The 23,089-nt window shown below is 35.2% G+C and overlaps 4 protein-coding genes across 6 annotated transcripts; 2 read left to right on the forward strand and 2 right to left on the reverse strand.

Moving 5' to 3' along the window:
- Positions 1 to 405: 405 nt before the first annotated feature.
- On the forward strand, positions 406 to 3,275 carry LOC125211245 (ABC transporter E family member 2-like). The gene is made up of 9 exons (XM_048110972.1): positions 406 to 566; positions 635 to 752; positions 826 to 915; positions 1,334 to 1,641; positions 1,725 to 1,921; positions 2,006 to 2,187; positions 2,275 to 2,541; positions 2,625 to 2,870; positions 2,965 to 3,275. Exons 1-9 carry the CDS (start codon positions 487 to 489, stop codon positions 3,079 to 3,081), a joined length of 1,605 nt encoding a protein of 534 aa, XP_047966929.1. The 5' UTR covers positions 406 to 486; the 3' UTR covers positions 3,082 to 3,275.
- Positions 3,276 to 5,244: 1,969 nt separating this feature from the next.
- Positions 5,245 to 5,905, reverse strand: LOC125211244 (defensin J1-2-like). The gene is made up of 2 exons (XM_048110971.1): positions 5,750 to 5,905; positions 5,245 to 5,656 (listed from the first exon to the last, which is right to left on the reverse strand). The coding sequence occupies exons 1-2, from the start codon at positions 5,811 to 5,813 to the stop codon at positions 5,496 to 5,498; spliced, it is 225 nt and encodes a 74-aa protein (XP_047966928.1). The 5' UTR covers positions 5,814 to 5,905; the 3' UTR covers positions 5,245 to 5,495.
- A 4,791-nt stretch (positions 5,906 to 10,696) lies between these two features.
- LOC125211234 (ankyrin repeat-containing protein At2g01680) lies at positions 10,697 to 14,833 on the forward strand. Of its 3 annotated transcripts, none has more exons than XM_048110957.1 (4): positions 10,697 to 11,243; positions 11,933 to 12,342; positions 12,592 to 14,242; positions 14,362 to 14,833. In XM_048110957.1, the coding sequence occupies exons 1-3, from the start codon at positions 10,955 to 10,957 to the stop codon at positions 13,465 to 13,467; spliced, it is 1,575 nt and encodes a 524-aa protein (XP_047966914.1). In that variant the 5' UTR covers positions 10,697 to 10,954; the 3' UTR covers positions 13,468 to 14,242; positions 14,362 to 14,833. The 3 variants fall into 3 exon arrangements, with proteins under 3 accessions (XP_047966914.1, XP_047966912.1, XP_047966913.1); XM_048110955.1 differs by having other exon boundaries at positions 12,592 to 14,171; XM_048110956.1 differs by having other exon boundaries at positions 12,592 to 14,171; positions 14,365 to 14,833.
- Positions 13,692 to 22,792, reverse strand: LOC125211231 (protein VAC14 homolog). Its single transcript, XM_048110952.1, has 20 exons — positions 22,440 to 22,792; positions 22,214 to 22,327; positions 22,016 to 22,081; positions 21,158 to 21,247; positions 20,967 to 21,086; positions 20,843 to 20,871; positions 20,582 to 20,724; positions 20,398 to 20,492; positions 19,265 to 19,351; positions 19,039 to 19,146; positions 18,818 to 18,909; positions 18,540 to 18,621; positions 18,045 to 18,110; positions 17,209 to 17,324; positions 16,928 to 17,048; positions 16,608 to 16,769; positions 16,355 to 16,483; positions 15,084 to 15,152; positions 14,377 to 14,658; positions 13,692 to 14,198 (listed from the first exon to the last, which is right to left on the reverse strand). The coding sequence occupies exons 1-20, from the start codon at positions 22,527 to 22,529 to the stop codon at positions 14,091 to 14,093; spliced, it is 2,169 nt and encodes a 722-aa protein (XP_047966909.1). The 5' UTR covers positions 22,530 to 22,792; the 3' UTR covers positions 13,692 to 14,090.
- Positions 22,793 to 23,089: the final 297 nt, after the last annotated feature.

Genomic DNA, 23,089 nt, shown 5'->3' on the forward strand with positions numbered 1-23,089 from the left:
AAAGTTAAATTAATATTGTGTAATAATAGAGTTTGGTCATTTTGTGACAAGTGAACATATAGTCACTATACAACGATAATAAACAGGAATACTTCTGTAATAAGAATAAATAGAAGTGAAAGAAAAATAAAAAGAAACAGATATTATCAGAGGAGTAGAAATTAAAGTATTATTCTTATTCTCAAAGAGTGTCCCTTTGTCACTACTATTTTTTATTAGTGAATTAGGAGATGTTGTCGCATGTTGAGTGAAATAAAGAACAAAACAAAAAGGAAAAACAATCCTTGGTTTTTTATTCTCCCTAGCGCCGCCCTCCCTGTCTCTCCTACTTCTTCCTATGCCACGTGTGCACAATCAGACAATATATACACGCAAGCAACATCGGTGAATGCATCTTGTGGCAGAATAATATGGATCCAGTTGAATCAGGGTTTACGGTTTTTTGTTAAAATTGATTCGAGTTTAAATCGTGTTGAATTGAGAGAGATGTCGGATCGGAAACGGCCGCGACTTGGCTTCGGCGATACAGTCCATTGCTATGGCCCTAACTCCTTTAAATTGCTATGGTTTGTTCGTTGAAGCGCAATTTCATTGGCAACTCACTCACTTTCTAATTTATCCAACATTTTCACAGTTTACCTGTACCTAAACGTGGCCAAGTTATGGGCCTCGTGGGAAGTAATGGCATTGGGAAATCTACTGCACTTCAAATTTTGTCTGGCTTGTTGAAACCTAATTTGGGACGCTTTGAAGTAACTTCTTTTCCTATTCAAAATTGCCTAAAATGTTCCTTCACATTTTCATCCTCTCTATATTTTTTGGCAGAATCCTCCCGACTGGCAAGAAATTTTGGATCATTTTAAAGGAACTAAGATGAAAAATTACTTCACCCGTATTGTTGTGGATAATCTAAAGGTGCTAGCTCATGTTTCTTTCATAATTTTGCTTCTTAATTCTTATCATTATATTTTGTCTTGATTTCAGCTATAGATTGCATGGCTTTGATATCACATTCCTTCAATATAACTATTATACAAGCAATACATATTGCTGAGGTTCTTCTGACTGTTGGATGTTTAGATCATGCCAACTTCTATAGTTGAGTTTAATATCATATTCAAGTTTAACATCTCTAAATTCTTTTTATTGGTGTTAAAAGATTTGGTGTAGATATCATAAGCTTGTACTGTTTGAAATTATATATTCATCTACTATACGTAATTTATAAATGCGATAATAGCCCGACCACCTGCTACTTAATTAATCTGTCCTATTCTATTTTTCTGTCAACAATTGTTCATGTTACATCTCTTTGTGATGCATTTATTCTCAGGTAATCACTAAGCCTCAGTGCCTCAACAATCTCCTTAGAGATTATTATATAGCCACCGTTGGGGAAATTCTATCTCAGGCAGATGCGAGAGATATGAAGCAACAACTTGCGGTTGACCTTGGATTGATTCATATTATGGACCGTAAGTTGGGAATTTTATCTACTGGAGAACTTCAGAGGGTTGCAATAGCATATGCTGCTGTACATAATGCAGATATCTATTTATTTGATGAGCCGTCAACTTGTCTTGATATTAAACAAAGATTAAAAGCTGCCCAAGTTATCAGATCCTTGGTTCGACCAAATAAGTCAGTGATGTTCATTTTTTCTGTTAACATTCCAAGTACGAAAAATTTACACGTTATTTGTGACTCATCATCTTTGTTTTCAGCTATGTGATTGTGGTAGAGCATGACCTTGTTATGCTTGAATATTTGTCGGACTTCATATGCTGCTGTTTTGGGAAACCTGGTATAAGTGGGGCAGTTACTCTTCCATACTCTTTCAAAGAAGGAATTGATATTTTCCTTGCTGGATTTGTGCCCGGAAAGTATAAGTTTAGACATAAATCTCTTAAATTTAAGGTTAGTCTTATTTAATTGCTGCTAACATGTAATATTTGGGCAACTGAGATGCCAATTCCATAAAAATGTTGCAGGCTGAACTCTGAAGAGATTCAACGTGTAAGTGGTGAGCAAATTGAAACAGGTGCAAGGCACAAGTATCCAAGCGTGACGGTCACTCAGGGAAGAAAATTCAAGCTCAAGGTTATGGAGGGTGAATTCAGTGATTCAGGAATTATTGTGCTGCTCGGAGAAAATGGAACAGGAAAGACAACCTTCCTACGGATACTGGTACATTTGTAGTATATATAGTTTGTGTAGTTTTAAGAAACATGTTAATTTATGCTGAATCAACGATGTTGTCCTTCCAAATGTTAGGCTGGCATTTTTGAGCCTCGTACAGTAGAATGTGATGTGGAAATTCCCAAGTTCAATGTCTCTTTCAAGCGACAGAATGTCGGTATTGTTTCTGAGCATACTGTGAGAAGGTTTTTCCTTTCAAACATTCGTGACTCATACAAGGATCCTCAGTTTGTACGTGATGTGATGAAGCCTCTGTTATATAAAAACTTTATTGATAAAAAGCTTCCGAATCTCTGTCTTGAAGAATTTCAGAGGGTTTCACTCATTGTTTGTCTTGGAAAGGTGAGGTCTCTAGTGAATATTCTGTGTGATCTGTGCTATTCTGCTTATCATTTACACTTGATTTGTTTTGTTGTGGGGTGCAGCCAGCTGATATATATTTGATAGATGAACCAAGCACATATCTAGACTTGGAGCAGAGCATCATTGTTTCGAAAATCATAAAGAAATTCATACATCGAGTGAAGAAGACTGCACTTGTTGTGGAGCATGATTTCACCATGGCAACATACCTTGCTGATAGGGTGATGGTGTTTGAGGGGAATCCGTCCGTTGATTGCGTTGCCAATCCACCTCAATCAGTATTGACTGGAATGAACCGCTTCTTATCTGTAAGCCACATCACATCTATGATTTTTGAAAAATTCTTCCATAATTGTATGGTTAATCAGTACTACTAATTAAGCCATTTTTTTTATGTTGTAGCACCTGGATATGATCACACTCAGAAAGGACCCCACAAATTTTCTGCCTAGAATCGTCAACAGATTTGAGTCGATCGAGGATCGGGATCGGGAGTCTCACTATTATATGGATGACTAACTTTGCAGCAATATGCTTCCTGGTTACCACATTTTGGAGCACCTGGATGTCAACAGAATGGTGCTATGCATGTTTAGTTGATGGTTTGTAGTTAATATTTGAATGCTTTTGAGTTTTGAGCACCTTGATGTCAACAGAGTGGTGTATAAGTCATACTATTTCTTTATCTTTAAGTAAACTTAACTATATGCTTATTCAGACTTTATTAAATAAAATTTTAAAAACACAGAATATGTGAAAAATCCTTGAAAAAAATTAACTTAAAAATATAAATAAATAAAAAATAATTTTTTGTTGAATAAAATCAATACTAATAAAATAATTTACTTATGAGCAATAAAGAAAATAGAAAAAAAGAAGATTTGTAAAAAGTAATGAAATTTTGAAAAGTTGGAATTTGGCATGTTTGATCCCAAGTATTATTTGGTCATAAAAGATTGCATACGATGCATGTTTTTTTCAGAAGAATAAAATTACTACTACTAATGTAACAAATTAATGAAATCTAAGAGGGTAATTAACGTGTTATGTTGTGTAGCCAATTAAAATAATAAACAAAAGAACCAACTGTTTTTATTAAAATACAAACAAAACAATCCTTTATATGCATCTATCTTGTGGCAGAATACCGTTGAATTAGGGTTAGGGTTTTTGTTGATATTGGTTTGAGTTTAAATCTTGTTGAATAGAGAGAGATGTCGGATCCGAAACGGCGGCGTATCGCCAAAGCCAATGATACAATTCATCGCTATGACCCTAACTCCTTTAAATTGCTAAGGTTTGTTTGTTGAAGCGCAGTTTCATAGGCATAGGCAACTTGCTTGCTTTCTAATTAACTTAGTCCAACATTTTCACACTTTACCTGTACCTAAACCTGGCCAAGTTATGGGCCTCATGGGAAGTAATGGCATTGGATAATCTACTGCACTTCAACTTTTGTCTGGATTGTTAAAACCTAACTTGGGACGCTTTGATGGAACTTTCTTTACCTATTCAAATTTTCAACCTAAAATGTTCCTTGATATTTACATTTTTTTCGGCAGAATCCTCCCGATTGGCAAGAAATTTTGGATCATTTTAAAGGAACTGAGCTGCAAAATTACTTCGCCCGTATTGTTGTAGATAATTTTAAGGTGGTAGCTCATGTTCTTTCATAATTTTGCTTCTTATTTCTAACTTATTCTTGCATTTCTTATCATTATATTTTGTCTTTTCAGCTATAGATGGCATGGCTTTGATATCACATTCCTTCAATACATATTGCTGAGGTTCTTCTGATTGGTGGATGCTTAACTAGATCATGCCAACTTCTATAGTTGAGTTTAATATCATATTCAAGTTTAGCATCTCTAAATTCTTTTTTTTTGTGTATTAAAAGATTTGGTCTAGAGATCATAACTTGTATTTGAAATTATATTAATTCACCTACAATTGTATCATTAGCTTATCTTAAATATTAAGTTTTTAATCTTCTTTTATTGACAAAATAATGCTGATGGAATTTTTTCTTGCCTTAGTAGGTGATACTATTAAATGCAAATGCAATAATAGCCCGACCACCTGCTACTTAATTAATCTGTCCTATTCTATTTTTTGTCAACAATTGTTATTTTCTGAAAAATTCTTCCATAATTGTATGGTTAATCAGTAGTAATTAAGCCATTTTTTTGATATTGTAGCACCTGGATATCACAATTAGAAGGGACCCCACAAATTTCCTCCCTAGAATTAACAAAGTCGAGTCGACCGAAGATGAGTAGCACAAGTCCTTTGGATCTTACTATTATATGGATGACTAAGTTGCAGCTATATGCTCCCTTGAGTAGTTAATGTTGGAAAGCATGACTAAGTATTGTAGCATGTGTGTTTTGGAGAAGTTATTTTATCGATTCCAAACACTGCACAAGCTTATAAATGACACTGATAATATTGAGAAGTTATTCTAGTGGATTCTATCTCTACACTCACTTGCAAACCTCTCATATACTAGCATTTCTATTTCCCAATGTATTTAAGCTTAATCTTTTATTATTCCTCAAAGATAGACATGAGGATCACTCTTTCATTAACTATGCATATTCAGTTATTTGTTTCCTATAACTTAAAACCAATATATTCATGATGAGTAATTTTCGATCAATATATTTCTTAATACAAGTGCAATAAAGCTCCAACAAAATAGCTTGCCATATTATAATTTGAAATGAAGTAGTTCATGCATACTCAAAACGCAAAAGATTACATAAAACGGAAAGCCACGAAAAGAAATTAAAACTCCTCCTTAGAAACAGATGAGAAGTTCTCTTATTTTCAATCACACGCAAAAGCATCAAAACACCATATATCCTTGACAGACTGCTACACTCATACGTTGTAGTAGTAAACAGTCACTAATTTAAAATTTTAGGTAACACTTAACAGTGTTTGGTGCAGTAGCAGCGGCGGCGGATGCCCCGGCAGTGGCCGCCGTGGAAACCCTCTGTCTGGCACACCGCCGCACAATTGGCTTTTCTCACGCAGATTCCCTTGAATCGGTGGCTCTTCGACTCGCACGTCCTTGCCTCAGCCACCATTCCTATTATTTCAATTTTTGTAAATAGTACAAAATTAACTATAGTTAGAATAACCACAAAATAAATTTGTTAAAGTAGAATGAATAGAAATGTACCAGTGGAGAACAGAAGCATCATCACTAGAAGAGCAGTAGCAAACAACCTCAAAAAGCTGCTCATTTTCTCACAGATGTATGTGTTTGATATGTGCAAGAAAGAGCAGGTAGTGATGTCTATATATAGGATATAGCCCAATATTATTGCTAAACTAACTAAAGCTCATAGTTTTGATTGTGTATTTTGTACTTTCGACAAGTTCATACTACGTGTCATTGGATATCATTTTTAAAAATTCAATAGGGATTGAAAAGAAAAAGAAAGGTGTAGATATATAAAAAATGAGTCATGACTACTCATAACCACGAGCATTTTTCTCACTTTGTTTGCTTAACACAGCTATGAGACTCACTTTAATTTTTTTTTAATATATTTGCAATTAGGTGTATTTGGCCAAATTTACTTTCTTTAGCAAAGTATGAAATATTTGTGGCTCCCCACTTACATGCACATTTAATTAGCTTTTTATTTCTTCTTTTTCTTGGTTCCACTTTTGGCTTTAAGCAATGTCTAGCAGGTTCTACATGGTAAATTTGAAAATCAATATATTTTTTTGCCAAATCCCACTTTTTAGTCATGCATGATTTAATGTTGCAGGTAGTGGTCAATTTATCTTTACTGAACATTTCCAAGCTAAAAAAGATACAGGTAAAATATCACCTTTTATTACTTTTACTTTTTTGTAAGATGAAAGAAAATATATTAAGACGAATATGAACACCTGGAAGTGGAAGGCCAAACATCATTAGGTGGTTCAGTCCACAACAATGGACAATAATGATTACTAAATATATTTAGAATGCTACTACATATTACCATAAATATAAATATATAAATTAATGAATGTTTTAGCATAGGCGCATAGGGGTTTTAAAAAGCGCTAAAGCAAAGGAAAACAAGCACCATATGTTCACATTGCGATTTGGGTATATATATTCTTTAATTTGTACCTTTCGGCATGGTTTATATATCTTCTTTCGTTTTAGTTATGAGTCTTATTTTTCAATTCAATAATGATATGTTGTTTAGTTTCTATTAATACATGAATTTCTGAAATATTTCGTAAAGTGCTTAAGATCATTAAAAACTAAAAATTAAATAAAGTAGTAACATATTATCGTCTAGTATCTTATACAATTCCGTAAAGAAGCGGCAACAAATTTACAACTATATAAGTAGGTGAACCTTTAAAAAAGTTAGATAAACTAGATAAATACACATTTCTCAGGCAAGCATGCCTGAGAAATTTATATTATAATCAAACCACCATCACATCTCCTTTGTCTACATCTACCTTTTTTTTTTTTTACTATTTCTTCATTCGTGTAGAAGTAAAGTAAAAAAAAACAATGTTTTGAAGTTGATATATATATGGTTTAATTGTGTGTAAAAAAAAGTAAGGAAAAGGATATTAATCAATGTTTTCTCAAACGCTACAATATATTTAGTTTCAATCATATGTTCTTGATAAGAATTTCACTTCTAATTCCAAAATGGGGTTGATTTTCTCTTAGAACACCATTTATACATTTACTTTTTCATTTTTGCATTTTTTTTTCAGTCTTTGCAATTAACATACGTACTTTCTTAAAAATATATTTCCGGTTCTAATAATCCATTTGGGCCGACTAGTTGGTACAGTATGTCTTGCTGGGCCGAATTAATTAGATAGATTTTATCCACTGTAAATAGTTTATCAAGTAACCGAATGTATGGAGTTATATTTAAAGTTAATTTTGATTCTGCAATCTCGACATTTGTAAATTTTGGACCCCTATAATTTAGTAGAATCACTTAAATTGTAAAAAAATACACAACCCATACAAGTCGGTTAATAAAAATAATTAGTAAAAAGAAGCCCATACTCCACATTCATATTAGGAATTAGGATTGCTGGGGGTCCAAGCGACAATAATGGGCCGGCAAAAGCTGTTAGCTACAACCTGGTCTCACTTTTTTAATTTATTTTTTTCTGTAGTATTTTAAATGAACTTGGTTTAAGTTTTTATTCTGCTCAACCTTCTTTATGCCTAAATTCTAGTAATAAATAAAAACAAACAACATACAACCATATTATTCATGCAACTGACTTCGAATTTAACAGTATTAAGAAGACAAATTCCTCAAATGGCAACAAAAGTACCGTTGTTAAAATAATCCATCAGACAGGCAAAATATGCACTTCAACAACGTGACTGGGAAATACATCGAATTACTATACTCCCTCCGTCCCGGAGTATTAGACTCACTTCTTTTGGGCACATGATTTAAGGAAGTGATATTTAAATAGTTAAAGTGGATAGAGTAAAGTATGAGAGAGGGAAAAAGTAGGGGAGAGAAGAGAGAAAAAAAGTAGGTGGAGAATAAAATAAGATAGATGTTTTTTGCTAAAAAATGAAATGAGTCTAATATGTTGGGACATCCCAAAAAGGAAAGTTGGTCTAATACCTTGGGACGGAGGGAGTACAATATAAAAGTTTTCAACTAGTAATAGTATAAAATATGATCTTGTATTTCAATTTTATGATTGCAGATTCCTTGTGGCAATAATTGTGACGTGGCCCGTCAGAAAAAGCTCTGCTAATTCACTCAAAAGATAATACTATTGCTATTATTAATATTGCACATAATGACTCTACACGTGGTCCTTTCTAAAGATTTGCTTTGAAAAAAGATAAAAGCTATACTATACTGTATCATTCTACTACAATAGAATTAATACTACTATATTAGAATAAAATTACAAAAAATTGTTACAGATTAAATCATGTAAATTAGGAGGATAGTTCAGTAAAACAATAAACAATTAAGCATAGTCATAATAATGAATCGTGGACAGGTGTGTGCCTTAAAATATCTATTTACAATCCGCGTTAGAGCATCTCCAAGGGGGAAAGGTATATTGAGAAGGTATATTTCTCATTTACCTCCTCAAAAAGGTTATTATACCTTCTTAAAAAGTAATGGACTCCAAGGAAAGAAGGTAAATTCAAAAAGCAAATAAAATAACTAACTTTATACCTTTTCTATCAAGAAGAGGTAAAGATACCTCCTCAAAATAAAAGAAGGTATAATACCTCCTCAAATACCCTTTCCCTTGGAGCATGAAATTTTATGAAGAAGAGGTAAAAATGGTAGTTATTTCTCTTTACCTCTCCATTTACCCTCTCCCTTGGAGTTGCTCTTAGACATTATAAAGTGGAATGATAAACTTATTCAAAAAGTCAACGAATTAGTCGTCAGCTCAAAAATTGTGTTGTTCGGACTAAGTTGAATTTAATCATTTTCTTTAATAATTTATTATCCATCACCTAACTAGTTTCTTTGTTGTGTTTCATAATAAATTTCCATTCATTATTTTGTACACCTATATAACTGAAAAGGACGGCTGCACTTGTCGAATTATCTTCAAAATTAATGTGAATTACGATGGTCTAGAGTCAAAAGGAGTGTTCCAATATCTAATATTATTAACGATCTCTCACTCTCTAATCAAATTGATTTCTACTTATAATACCCTGCATAATACTCCTTTTATCCCCGCTTAATTGTCACTCTTTTCCATTTCAGTCTATCCCTCAATAATCGTAACATTTTATTTTATCATAAATAGTTAGTAGGTCTCAAATTCCACTAACTCACTTTACTCATATTTTATTATAAACCAATATAAAAAAGTGGGTCCACATTCCATTAATTTTTTCAACCAAATTTTCTTTATATTTTTTAAAACCCATGTCCAATCAAAGACTGACAATTAATCGGGACCGGAGGAATAGTACATAGTATAAGTGAAATTCTCAAAAACACTATACTCTTCCTCTAGTGGAAGTGAAATTCTCGAAAAACACTATACTCTTCCTCCAATTCCACTGGCTCCAAATCAATAGGTTGTTTCACATTTGTGGTTTCTCACCGTGACACATACACAAATAAATAATAATTGTAGTAGTAGATGATTTTTTCATTGACTTGCATGATAGTGATTGAAAATAAATATATTATTCTTTTATTTTATATAAAACCGATAAGTAATAAATAGGGAGTACTATAATTTTCTAAAACAAACTTATATGGATCAGCCATGTTCGTGGAAAATATTTAGAATTTTGGTCAATGACTTCGTAACACATATTATTCAGCCACCAAAGGATTCTGGGTTTAATTTATTTTTGTCTTATAACGAATACATAGATTAATATTGCATGAATTATCAAAATGAATTCAATCTTATTATCTGATCCCTTGATTTTTTTTTTCTGTGTCCTTAATTAAGCTTTCATTTCTGCTTTCAATGAACTTTTCTGTTTTTAATTAATCACATTGTTTTTGTGAAATCAAATAAAAAAGGACTTGATCAATTACAAGTCAACTAAACTTAGTATACGTATTAATCTGTGAATTGCAATTTTGTATGCAAAAAATGTCTTCTAACACTAAGAATTCAGTGGTAAGGTCCACTTTTGGCCTTTAATATACATTTTGACCCTACAATATGTGTTCACACTTTCGTTTCAATGAAGTAACAACTACTAGAAGTCTAGAACTTTATTACACACTACTTTAATACTACTAATTACAGTATTTAGAAGTGAGAAATACGATAATTATTTAATTGAAAAAAGTGATCAACGTCTAGAGTGGAGATCACGAGAGATACTTAAAGGGACAAAGTTTACTTAGCTGAAAAGCAAATAAAAAAATTCTTTTTTATAGTTATAACTTTAACAAGAATGCATAAAATGAATTTTATACATGTAAATAAATAAGAAATAAAAACTACCAATCTCATAAAAAACATGGTTATTCAATAATTAGTGAATTTCCGTACTGTGACTTTTTATCACGCAAAGGCCAAAATAATTTTTGGTTGGTGTTTTTTTCTGTTTGTCCATTTGTTATTATTAAGAAAATATTTTTAGAAAGAGAAAAGGAAAAGAAACAGAGAAGATTACAGTTTAGTCACCACATGATCGATTCCCTGTCACCGGAGGCTATCACCCTTTCTACTTTCTCTCACTTCCACTAAATCCCACTCCTTCTCTCTCTACCATCTCTCTCACCCACACTGGGAGAGCATTTTCAACGCGATTTCTTCATCATCTCCGATGTTTTTACCGCTTTGTTTCCGACACCGAAAAACTTGAAAAGAAAACGAAAAAAGATTGAATTTTTACAAGTTTTGTTGCGCTTGCTGAACTGACATGGACTCCAAGTCCCTGAGATTCATAACCCACCAATCATTCTTCTCCGCCGTCCGATGCGATGATCGGGAATCGCTCAAGAGCCTCATCGAAAGTGAATGGTCTGATCCATCTTCGTTGATGGCCCTTCAAAACGATGAGAAGGAAACCGCCCTTTATATAGCCGCAGAGAATAATTTTTTCGAGACTTTTCTCTACTTGCTCAGTTTCTGCGATTTGGAGACTGTGAAGATAAGGGCGAAGTCGGATATGAATGCCTTCCATGTCGCTGCAGCTAAGGGCCACTTGGGTATTTTCTTTGCCTTTTTTCACTTCTTATTGTTGAAATTTTTGGTTTATTGATTGTGTTTGATTTAGCTTCTGTGCTAGAGTGGTTTATTGGTGTATGGATTAAGGCCTATTGGTTCAATTTCAACTTCTTTGTCGGTGTGATTTCTTGCTGTTACTGTATCTTGTGATTGGGAAGCTATGAACTGTGATGAAATTGAGCTATGAGTGAATTGTAGCAAAATTTCTTAGTTTGTGTTGCGTGTGTGTTAAGGGTTCTGCACCATTAGAAAAAGGTAGTATGTGTTAAGATCTTGGAACTAATTTCAAGGGAATTGAGTTTAACCGGGAAGAGGATTCAGGAGATCTTTGCTTGTTGGTCCTTGTTGCATTGGGGAAAGCTTTTTGAAGTGTTATTACATTCTTTGCTAATAACCATTTCCCAACTATTTTGCCCATTGTATGAGTGACAGCCTTTCTTTAGCATAGAGCTAGGCAATAGGTGATCATGATCTTGCAGCAATATTTATAGAATATACTAATAAATTTGATTTGAGTAGCAAAGATTGGTTTCTTAGCAGATAGTTTTACATTAATGCTGAGATCATATACTCTTGTACTACTTGCTTATCCAGTTTGTGAGGGTGTTTTTATGCATTTATAATTCTTCATCTTACCAGTGAGCTAATGAACCTGTGTTTCTATGTTCAGGAATCGTGAAGGAACTTGTTAGCAAGTGGCCTGAGCTTTGTAGAGTTTGCAACTCTTCAAACACGAGCCCTCTCTACACAGCTGCTGCCCAGGATCATCTAGATGTAGTTAATGCCATATTAGATGCAGAACCAGACACAATAAGGATTGTAAGGAAAAATGGTAAAACAGCGTTGCATACGACAGCAAGATATGGCCAATTGAGTATTGTAAAAGCACTTATTGAAAGGGATCCCGGAATTATAGCCATCAAGGACAAGAAGTGCCAAACTGCTCTGCATATGGCTGCCAAAGGTCAGAATACTGCCGTCATTGAAGAACTACTAGAAGGTGACATTTCTATCTTAAACGAGCGTGATAAGAAGGGGAATACTGCTGTCCATATAGCTACACGGAAAAGCCGCTCTCAGGTATATATATTTTTCTAGCACCTTTGACACAGCGAACATAGGCATTTTGAACAAGTTTTATGCAGCCATTGGAATGAATTAAAGTAGGAAGAAATATTTAGCTTTAATATTTCAATGGCACGAACATGATTCCTTGAATGTATCTTGGTTTGTCTGTAGCTTAAAACTGTTATATATGTAGGTACAGATGTACAGTTATATTGCTACCGATCCTCACCTCTTTTTCTGTGTATTTTGCCTCCTTTTCAGATAGTTACGCTTTTACTGGTATATAGATCCATTGATGTGAATGCCATCAACAATGATCGTGAAACTGCAATGGACATAGTGGACAAACTCCAGTATGGAGCGCCCGCTCTTGAAATTACAGAAGCCCTAACCGAGGCCGGTGGCAAGTATGCTAGGCATGTTGGGAAAGTTGATGAAGCAATGGAGCTCAAGAGGACAGTGAGCGACATCAAACACGAAGTCCAGTCCCAGCTCATCCAAAATGAGAAGACACAAAGACGAGTCTCTGGCATTGCCAAGGAACTAAAAAAGATCCACAGAGAAGCTGTCCAGAACACCATAAACTCTGTGACCGTCGTAGCTGTTCTAGTTGCCTCCATTGCCTTCCTTGCATTGTTCAACTTGCCAGGCCTGTACTCGACGGATGGGGCAGAGGCTGGAACTGCCATGATCCATGACACTGTTGCATTCCGTATGTTCTGCCTTCTTGATGCCACAGCTCTCTTCATATCACTGTCTGTGGTTGTCATCCAGATCACATTGGTTGCCTGGGACACAACGGCTCAGAAGCAGGTCGTCTCTGTGGTGAACAAGATGATGTGGGCAGCCTGCATCAGCACTTGTGGGGCCTTCTTGTCAATATCGTTTGTCGTAGTTGGAACGAAGAGCGCTTGGATGGCTATAACCATAACTGTGTTGGGAGTCCCCATTCTTGTTGGCACTCTGATCAGTCTTTGCTATTTTGTCTTCCGGCAGCATTTTGGGATGTTTGGGAATGATTCTCAGAGACGGATCAGACGGCCAAGTGGAAGCAAGTCGTTTTCGTGGTCTTACTCTGCACATATATCCGATTTGGACGACTATGAATCTGATGAGAAGAAGATTTATGCATTGTGAGGTTCGACCAAGATTTGTATATACTGATTCTATGCTGCAACCACGAGCGTAATATATATGCCACGAGAGTCCTCATTTGTATATTGAGAAAACTCTACATGTGCATTGAGTATCAAATCTAAATGTACCCAATTCATAAAATAATATAAGTAAGGAATTTCGTCAAAATCATGGCAATAAACTACCATTAATTAAGATATAAAATCAATAGTGGGACAGGAAGGTAATGAGAAACAAGAATAATATTAGATGCAAAAGGTGTACTTTACTTATTATACAATTTGTGACAGATGAATTATAACCCAAAAGACAGAATATGAAACAAACTCAATAATAACAACAATCCTAGTAATCTATCTGGCCCCACATGGTTTTCATTAAAAACAACAGAACCACATGGGTATATCTGTCACTTCATGAGAAAAAGGAAAAGGATAAGAAAGAAAGAATAGCTTGGCAATATCCAAGCGTTGCTAAAAAAACCCAATGCCCATCACCCTTATGGTTTCAATTAAAGAAGCTACCAGAATATACAATTTACAAATTTCTGCTGTTGGATCTCTCTCTGTGCTCCAACACCCGAACCCACTGTATAATTGAATTTTGACAACACTGCGAAACGATTAAAGTTGCAACTGCCCGGGACTTCTACGGGAAGAAGTCCTCGAAGGAGGCCTGTTTGTATCTGGCGCTGCCAATGCACGGTTTGCTTCTTCCGGTCTTTCTATGTCCTGTTAATGTAGTCATCCGATGGTTATAATTTGCATACAACAAGGTTCTTGCATTTTTAGCTTTAAAAAACTAAATTATTGAAGTTCCAAATTTCAATTCGAAAGTGTGCGTATGATGGTGCATCTTAACAACTTAAACCCTAACATAATGCTGTGAATGAAGTAGGGAATGACAAACCTTTGAGGATGCTGAACTGCAACGAATTTGGGACTGCTTCTTAGAATGTGAGCGGTGCTGGTCTTGGACTCGGGCAAAGTCCTTCAGCAATGAGGCAAAGTTTATCCCATTATGGACGTTCCTTGCATCTGCATCACCATCCTCTGCAATTTGTGATCCGCCAACATGATTAACTTCTGTGAAAGCCTTCCCTGGTGAAGGTCGCTTGAATTGTTCACCACTGAATGAATACGGAGGTACAGTTTTTAATCGGGTCCGGAGTATCTTGAATGCTACACTTTGCTGCATCAATGGATAAAGAACAACTAATGAAAAGCAGTACATGGTGTTCGCAGTGAACAAATGATTTAGTTTACAGAAATTCGGCAACTATACTAATATCAATAAGCCTTTTGTTTTAAACTGATGCTTGTACCCTCAACATATAAAATTATAAAACGCTTATCTCTTCATCGTATGTGGTAGTACTCTATGTAAAACACCATGCTTTAGGCTACAAAAGTACAAATTGCAGATAAAACCAGTTATAAAATGCTTTCAGAAACATCTTTATACAACTATATATATATACATTTCACTGAAAACTATCGGGCATGCCTTTTTTCATCTCAATTCATCAAAAATACCACAACTACGGGCCGTTTTCTCGAACTAGCAAGACTCAACATCATCTATGCATAACGGTGGTCAATGCTTCAACCAAGTACCTGGGGTAGGAGCATTAGGAGACCATACAATGCTTTCAACAACCATATATATCTTCCTGGTTCAAGAAGCTGCAACAAAACAAGATCTCAATCTGATGGTAAAGCATAAAATTTCCATTTTCAAAAGATATCTCATCATGCATGCTAAAGTAATCACTTGCATACATTTCTTGGACTAATAGATTCAATTCAACATCAACTATGTATCTGCGGTAACTTACATTTTAAGCATGATAGTAATGCAATTTACGCATAAATTTGATTCTGGCTCAAGCTAAAAAAGTAAGGATCATATAATATTACCTAGAGTAACAGATGATAAATACTCCGTAAAACTTATTTCTGGAACCACAGTTTTCTATCTTAATCTCGCCACCATTCTGTAACTGACCATTAGCTCCTACCCTGTAAGTGAGCCTTCTGTCTTTTAACTTAGTTGGCAAATACAGCTATGGACATTTGGCCCCAAAGTTCATTTAGATGCCATGCAAACTACAAACAAATTTGACCAGCTTAACTGGGTTGGCTAGGGTTCATGGTTGAAGGTGGGGTCAGTTTCCCCATTTTTCTAAACATTTTCCTATGCACATTTCATATAGAATAACATAAGTGATGCAAACTAATTTGCTCACAATTGTCAAACTTTCCTAGTTTGTATTTTTGTAGACATAATTATCTTAGATAAATTTGAAATATCTTATTAACAAAAGGTGCACGAGACTATCTGTTGTTATGAATTACCAAACTACTCTAGTTTCTGAATCTCTGATGCATGTTTCTTGTTTCAATTTGCTATCTTCTGTGACTGGAGATTGATTAAGTATGTGTTTACAAGCCTGTGCCGGGGTATCATTAGAATGCACTTGCTAACTACGGCCATCACTTATGCAAGAATCTGAAATAAGTATTAATCACATTCTTTTTATCTGTCCCACACTAAAACTGGACTTTACACGGTAGCCAGCAGCGATAGATCATACTTTTAGATATGCTGGCTTAGCATAGAGCAGAAAGTTTGTCGAAAGAATTATCAGCCAGTATAAAATTCTATAAAAAAAAAAAAACTGCATACAATGGCACATTTCACTCAAACATGAATGCGGGTTTGAATACACCATGCATAGTAACATAAGTAGGCAGTAAGACTAGATCCACATAGCTACATAAATACTTATACTAGTAGTAACTAAAAATGTGATGCAGATATCCACCTCAAAGAGAACACTCCGTCCATGAGTTTCATCTACCAATAGAACATTCATCAAACATACCTGAAGCCTTAGATATGCAAAAGTAGGAGTCTCGAGAAGGTGGATCAATTTATCCAATTGGACTAAAAACTTGACATTAATATCTTCCTCAACCAACGCTTGAATGACAGTACTTGCATGATGATAAGTCTGCATAATGATAGAAAAATAGGAAGAGCAATCACAAAGCAACATTAGTAAAGGAAAATGTGTAAGGAAACTTCAGGTAAAGACAAGATGGTAGTACAACCAACCACTAAACATAGGATCTCACCTGAGCTAATAGGCAAAGGCTTATAATAGCCATTGGTGAATGGCACCATGAAGCATATAAAGAAAGGAACAAGTCTTTTGCAGCAGCATCAAACAAGGTTTTTTTCAGGAGGTCGCGAAGGCTTGCCAACTCGGACGAAGTCAGCAAAATCAAATTCAAAGCCTGAGAGAAACAGCAATGAAAAAATAAACCCATAGACTGAGTATTAACCCCAGTTAGCTAGCTACCCATGGATAGTTAAAAGAAATGGATCAGACATTAAGACAAATACCTCTTAGGTGGACAAGATGTATACACTGTACAGCTTAAAGGGATTATACCTGAACCATAACAGATGCAAAATCCAGTTCAGGTTCTCGTTGAAGTATAGTGGAGAGCTTCCTATAAACTCTTTCTGCGTCTAAAAGCACGCATAGTCTACGGACAATCAAAGCACCACGTCTGCACAACAAAAAAAAAGATGGACTTATTCCCACAAACTATCAAAAAATTATACTGCGGCCTTTACTAAGCCAAGAGAAAAGGAATAAGAAAAAGAAGAAGAAGATGGTGGGGAGAGCCCAAGAGAAAAATTACACACACACGAAGCTTAAGGACTCACTTCTCCAAGAGAGAGTTGTCATCCCGAAAATTTTGAACTAAATAAACAATAAGTTGGTTGAAATGCTTCTCATCTTCAGCAATGCGTGCATGGACCTCAAGCACCAAAAGCACTACCTGAAGAGGAAGCAGTCAAATCATGCAGTCCCAATGTCTCACAACTTCCTTAACAGAGAATCAAACCTTTTATCAATTATAAAGTCATATCTGAAAGCCAAACCATAAGAGATTGGAAAGAATGCATACAAAATTTGGCTATTCAAGTACCACCAGACAGCAGATGGTTAAAGTTGCAAATTGCAATCAACACACGACACACAAATGTTTCTGAGTCAGCCTTTCAACGATAGGGTAGTTCAATTGGATTATCGCCACAGAACAACTGAAATAATTACTGGATACCAAAACTACTAGAGTTGCAATCTAATCTGTCTCTCATAATAGAATGCATTTTTTCCAAGAATAATTTAATCCTTCCATATTTCAGAGGCAGTGGCTATTGCACTAAGGACAGCAGACTTGGCTATAGAAGAAGAAACTAGTAATGTAAGTTATGATCCATCCCATACAATTTCAAATAGCTACTTTTCTTCTCATATGTCCAGGGTATTCCACATCAAGCAATGAGTTCGACTCACGTCTCATCTTTACATGAGAAGAACGACAAAGAACCAATTTAGAATAAAAATTGCAGCTATTAGCATCTTACAATGTTCATCCAAGAAAATTCACAAACTTAGTGTTATGCTAAGACTAAATTAATAAGCTCCAAATTTTACTTGTGAAAGACAGTAAAAAGATCATTTAAGAAATAATTATAGGATTCCAAGAAGGTACCTCATCAGAAGGATCTGAAAGTGCCTTAAGAAGAGTTTCAAAAACGTCGCTCAGGAATGATAAGACCTGCTCAAAAAAATAGGATAAGAACGAAATTTGTGAAGCCCAAACTACATAGCAAGCAATTGGGCACAGCCAGAAACTATAATCTGGGGTGAACATACAAGAAATGAAACTTTATAAAAAAACATTAGTAGTATTTGAGTACATATTCAGAGTTGAACCACGCAACAAATGTGAATGGAACTAAATGCAATCAAATGCTTTTACTACAGGTAATCTGAATGAAAACGTGTTCCAAGATCAATGCCATGCTAGCTCCAAGATAGTTTTTTCCCCAAAGACCAACCATCTTGATCTACTAGACTTGGACACAAATGTACACTGAGTTGTATGCAAGTATTGACCGTCAAAAATCTACAACAATTTCATCCATGGTATAAAACATAATCACATAAGCAAACTAATAACTACTGAAGCAAGATTACTGATTACCCCTTCCCGGTGTCTATTTAGTAGGGTTGATATCCAATGCAATGCTTCAATTCGTGTAGCCTCCCATTCACTAGACAGGTGCCTGTAAACATGGCAAAAAGTAACATTTATTATTCCATATATCCAGTGTGAGACATTGCAGACTAACAGAATACTTCAAGGTAAAAGCAAATTATTAGACCATTATTTCAGTTGAAACAATTTCTGAGGTGAATCAGTCAACCTAGCTACATGAAATAGATGTGACCTAACAATGTTCAAGCCAATACGATAATTACCTCCTAGCTACAGATAGGATGGCTCCAACGTCAAATCCTACCCCTGGAGCAGCTTGGATTCCTCGAAGTTCTTCATTTGTTTCGATAGCAACCTGAAAGTTAAAAAGAAATCTATAAGCCTATTGAAGCATAATAAAGGGATTAGGGATGCAAGTAAGAGTGGAAATGAGAAAGTCAGGGATAAGACAGCTAAACGAGCATCATTCCAAACAGGGACTTACAACTCTAATCTTGTCTTCCTTATCTGATATGCAAGGTAAGATTGCACCAAGAATATCAGCATAATGAGGAACAAGTTGATCTCCACCAAGCTTTACAAACTCATTAATCTGCAAAAGGGAATAAGAATTTATTCGCACTAATCCAGAAAAATCAGCGTAGTATTTAATTTACTCAGACATGAGAAAGCTGTGAAAGCTGGAAACTTCGTAAATGAATTCACTTTACCCAGGTAATAGCAGTCAGTCGAGTAAATTCATCAGGTGAAGCTGCCCTCTGAACCAGTATCTCAGCCATGCGGCCATAATCTACAGACTTCAAAATGGGCACTGCTTAAGTCAGAAAATTGATATGGATTTCATCCAAACAATGGACAATGTAATCAATAATGCTTGGAAAAGCAAGATTCTAACACGCGAACCATATGCTTTCTGGTCCAGAACCAAAATTGATACGTTCTAGTTTTGCTTATTAGTCAGTATACCTCCTACATATTTTCATTTTTACATTAAATTTCAGAGTCCTTGTTTGTTTTGGTAGAGTGGGTTAGATGCCCAACTTCTTTGGGGAGGAAGAAAGTAGCCATTTCCATGATAAAGTAAGTTTTTTTCTAATTAGGCCTTTTGTCTTAGAAGCTCTAATGACCATAATTATGATAGCTTATATCTTAGATTATGATACCTGCAGCAGCCTACTGATAATTATGTTAGAAACCTTAAGATACTAAAGTTCTTATCCCAACCTGAACCCAATCCCAGTGGTTCTTTTGTAAAAAATCAAAAAGCTACTAACAATTATCCTACATCAACTTGACATCATAATCGCATATTAAAAGTTGACATAATTGCGTATTTGAGCTAGTAGCCTGCCTAGTACTGGGTCAAAACTTTTTGGAGTTCAAATATTTTGGTTTAGACTCCAAAGGAAATTCAAATAGAAACAAAAAAATTCCTGTATTATTTACCTCATTTGTAGATTACAGTCATATCGTTAATTCGTTATGCAAGCTAGTTTCAGTTACTAAAGCTGTTGACATGTTGTACAGCAATTAGACATTTTGGTTCAGATAATCCACATAACAAAGCTACTAAAGTTAAAAGTCAGTTAATCAGAAGAACATTAGTAAATTACGTCACAGCAGCTGTGTCGCAAGTTCATAACTGAGAGGTGAGAGCACAATAAAACTAACTCCAAGTGAATCAAACATATAGGCAAAATAAAGGTTCACTCCAATGACCTCATCACTAAGGCAGTAGTTTTCAGGACACATTTCCAAAACACTATTCCTTGTCTTAAGAAATTCAGCTTGTATCAACAAACACGTGCAAATTTAGCAAGGTAAAAAGCAGCATAAGTCTTACTGGAGAGTTCTTGATTTCTTGAAGAAACTCAGAAAGTGCTGAATCAGCTTGTTGCCTTATTTCATGGCTAGAATCACTCAGCATGTTAAACAAGCCTAAAATTCCATATTCAGTAATTAATTATGTACAATATAACAGCAACAAGAATAACAGATTAAATAACAACTCAGACTAGGACACACACCATCAAGAAAATCTGGAAGAAACCCAAGCATGTCGATATCAGGAACACTATCTAGAACCGTAATCCAGCCAACCAAAAATTGACGGACATAAGGGTTCAAGACGTTCATTCGTTCTCTCAACAATGGTATAAATTCTTCGATGCTGTATCATGTCAAAGAAGCATCAGTGCCAGTTGAATACATTGTTATATGATTAGAGATCAACTAGAGAATCGATTTCAAAAAACAGATAAGGTAACATGAACAAGTAGATGACAGACCTAAATTGATCGCTCTCAGTGACTATGTCCTGCACTCAAACAAAGCCAAATAAAAGGAACAAGAATTACTCCTTGTTCAACTGATATCTTAAGATCTTTCATTTAAAGATAAATGAATCTACACCTTCACAAGTCTATCTAAAAGATGAGCAGCACTCTGTACATTGGCATCTGAATCTGCTGAGAGCTTACACAGTGCATCAAATATCTGGTTGAAGAACACTATAAAATCGCCTCTGACAACCTGCAAATTGCCTATATTGAAATCCCAAATACATAAAAGGAAAGGAGAATAGCAGAGGTAATTTTAGCTACCTTCGCAATGTTATACAGAGCTTCACAGGCATAGTAACGAACCCTGCTATCTTGGTCAGCGAAGGAGTTCAAGACTGGAGGAACAATTTGCTTCAACCCCGAAAGAGAGAAATGAGTCAGATACAAATTTTACTGGGATAACCCCAGAAATTGTACCAATAAAAATCAATATAAACTACTGGCAGGAAATGTAGAAGCAGCTGTACAGAAATGATTCAGAAAATAAAAGAAATATGCATAGCATTTCCACTTAGAAAATGATCACAAGAAGTTCTAACAAATAATAAACATACAGATACAGAGTTATAATTTACAAAAGACCGGTTCCCAATAGTACTGTTCCAATTCCTCTTTAGATGCAATCATGCAATGCAGCTTATACCATTGTCAAAGAATCATAAAGCCACAACCGCAACCCGTATCTTTCTCTTAGGACCAGCAAAAATGCAAAATACATACCTAAAACCTAACCTCAAATAAATACAAGGATGTGTGTCCCTCCTTTTCCCATGGTCAACATCACACTATGTTTTGTAGTAATAATTAATATATCACCATTCACCATGTCACCCAAATAGCATAGATAAAAGTTCTTCTAGGCAATCGTGAAAGTAGATTCAGCTCCATAGCATCCACTATGGCAACTAATGCATTATGTTTAGTGTGTTATTTTTTTACCCTGAACCCTCTCAGGATATACATCAGACCATAGATCTATATTTGTCGATTAATAACTGACCATGACACCAGTTTGAACATATATTAGAAAAAACATGAAGTAATTGATCAACTAATTGACAGCCACGCTATAACACATCCACGAGAAAAAAAGAGAAATAACCAAGGTGGTATTCTTACATCAAGATGTTGTGCAGCTTCTGAAGTCAAACCCACTGTTGCAGCTGCCAATCCTATCAAACCTCCCTAAACCCAAAAAGAACATCCAAACAAGACAATGAAGCAAGACACAATTCTCCACCAGCACAACGCATTATATCAATTCGGAACTTTCACATACTTCAATAAGTAGATATGCAAAAGCCTAGAAGAACATACTTTACGATGATTTGCCTGGGGCGAGTAGGTATATTCATTAGTCAGCAAATTGATCACTGCAGTGATCTTATCATGATCACCTGCCATCGCTAATTGTTTCACTATCCCTTCCACCTAGATCGAACAAAACCCGCAGAGAGAGAAAACAAAAGGACATAAACACCAAATAGCTTACATAAAAAAATCTAAAAGAGCAAGTAAAATTATAAAAATGCAATTTTTGCACCTCCAGAGCAGCATTCTTCCGCTTCTCATAGAGCTTGTCGGAGAGATTACGGAGAACAGCTGCAGGAACCACAGATAGTGCATCCGCCATTGAAAAAACCCGCTGACGAAAAGCAAAATTATCTAATTCTCATCACAATCAGATGTAAGGTGAGTGGTGGTTATACGTAGAATCGAAATATTTAGAGGCTTGGGCGATCAAGAGCGAGAGCAGATCTAGTCATGGAGTACCCAAAATTAGGGGGGGAATCTGCAAGTGGGGGGAAGAACGTTGATAGAGTTGAAACTTTGGGGAGACGCACTTTTCCAATTTCTTTACTAATTTCAGTATTTTTAGAATTAGGGTTCTTTTCTTTTGTTTTTTATTTTAGTAGGACTACTATATTTTGGAGTGCATCGTGGAATTAACGAAGGGGTTTGTGCGTCTTCACTTCATACAGCTCATGGGATTCGTGTCCAAACTACTCAAATACCCCTGTTAATCTTTTTTCCATCTATTGTCTACAATTCTACACACTTTTCTTTTGTTCAACAATTTCATACCATGGAATAAAAGACTTTTGCTTATTTAATTCTAAATAATAAATTACTTATATTGTTATTGTTATGAGTATTAAATTAATATTATCCACATTTAAATGTGAGCGGAAT

This window comes from Salvia hispanica, chromosome 3, assembly GCF_023119035.1.
Source record: "Salvia hispanica cultivar TCC Black 2014 chromosome 3, UniMelb_Shisp_WGS_1.0, whole genome shotgun sequence".
NCBI lineage: Eukaryota > Viridiplantae > Streptophyta > Magnoliopsida > Lamiales > Lamiaceae > Salvia > Salvia hispanica.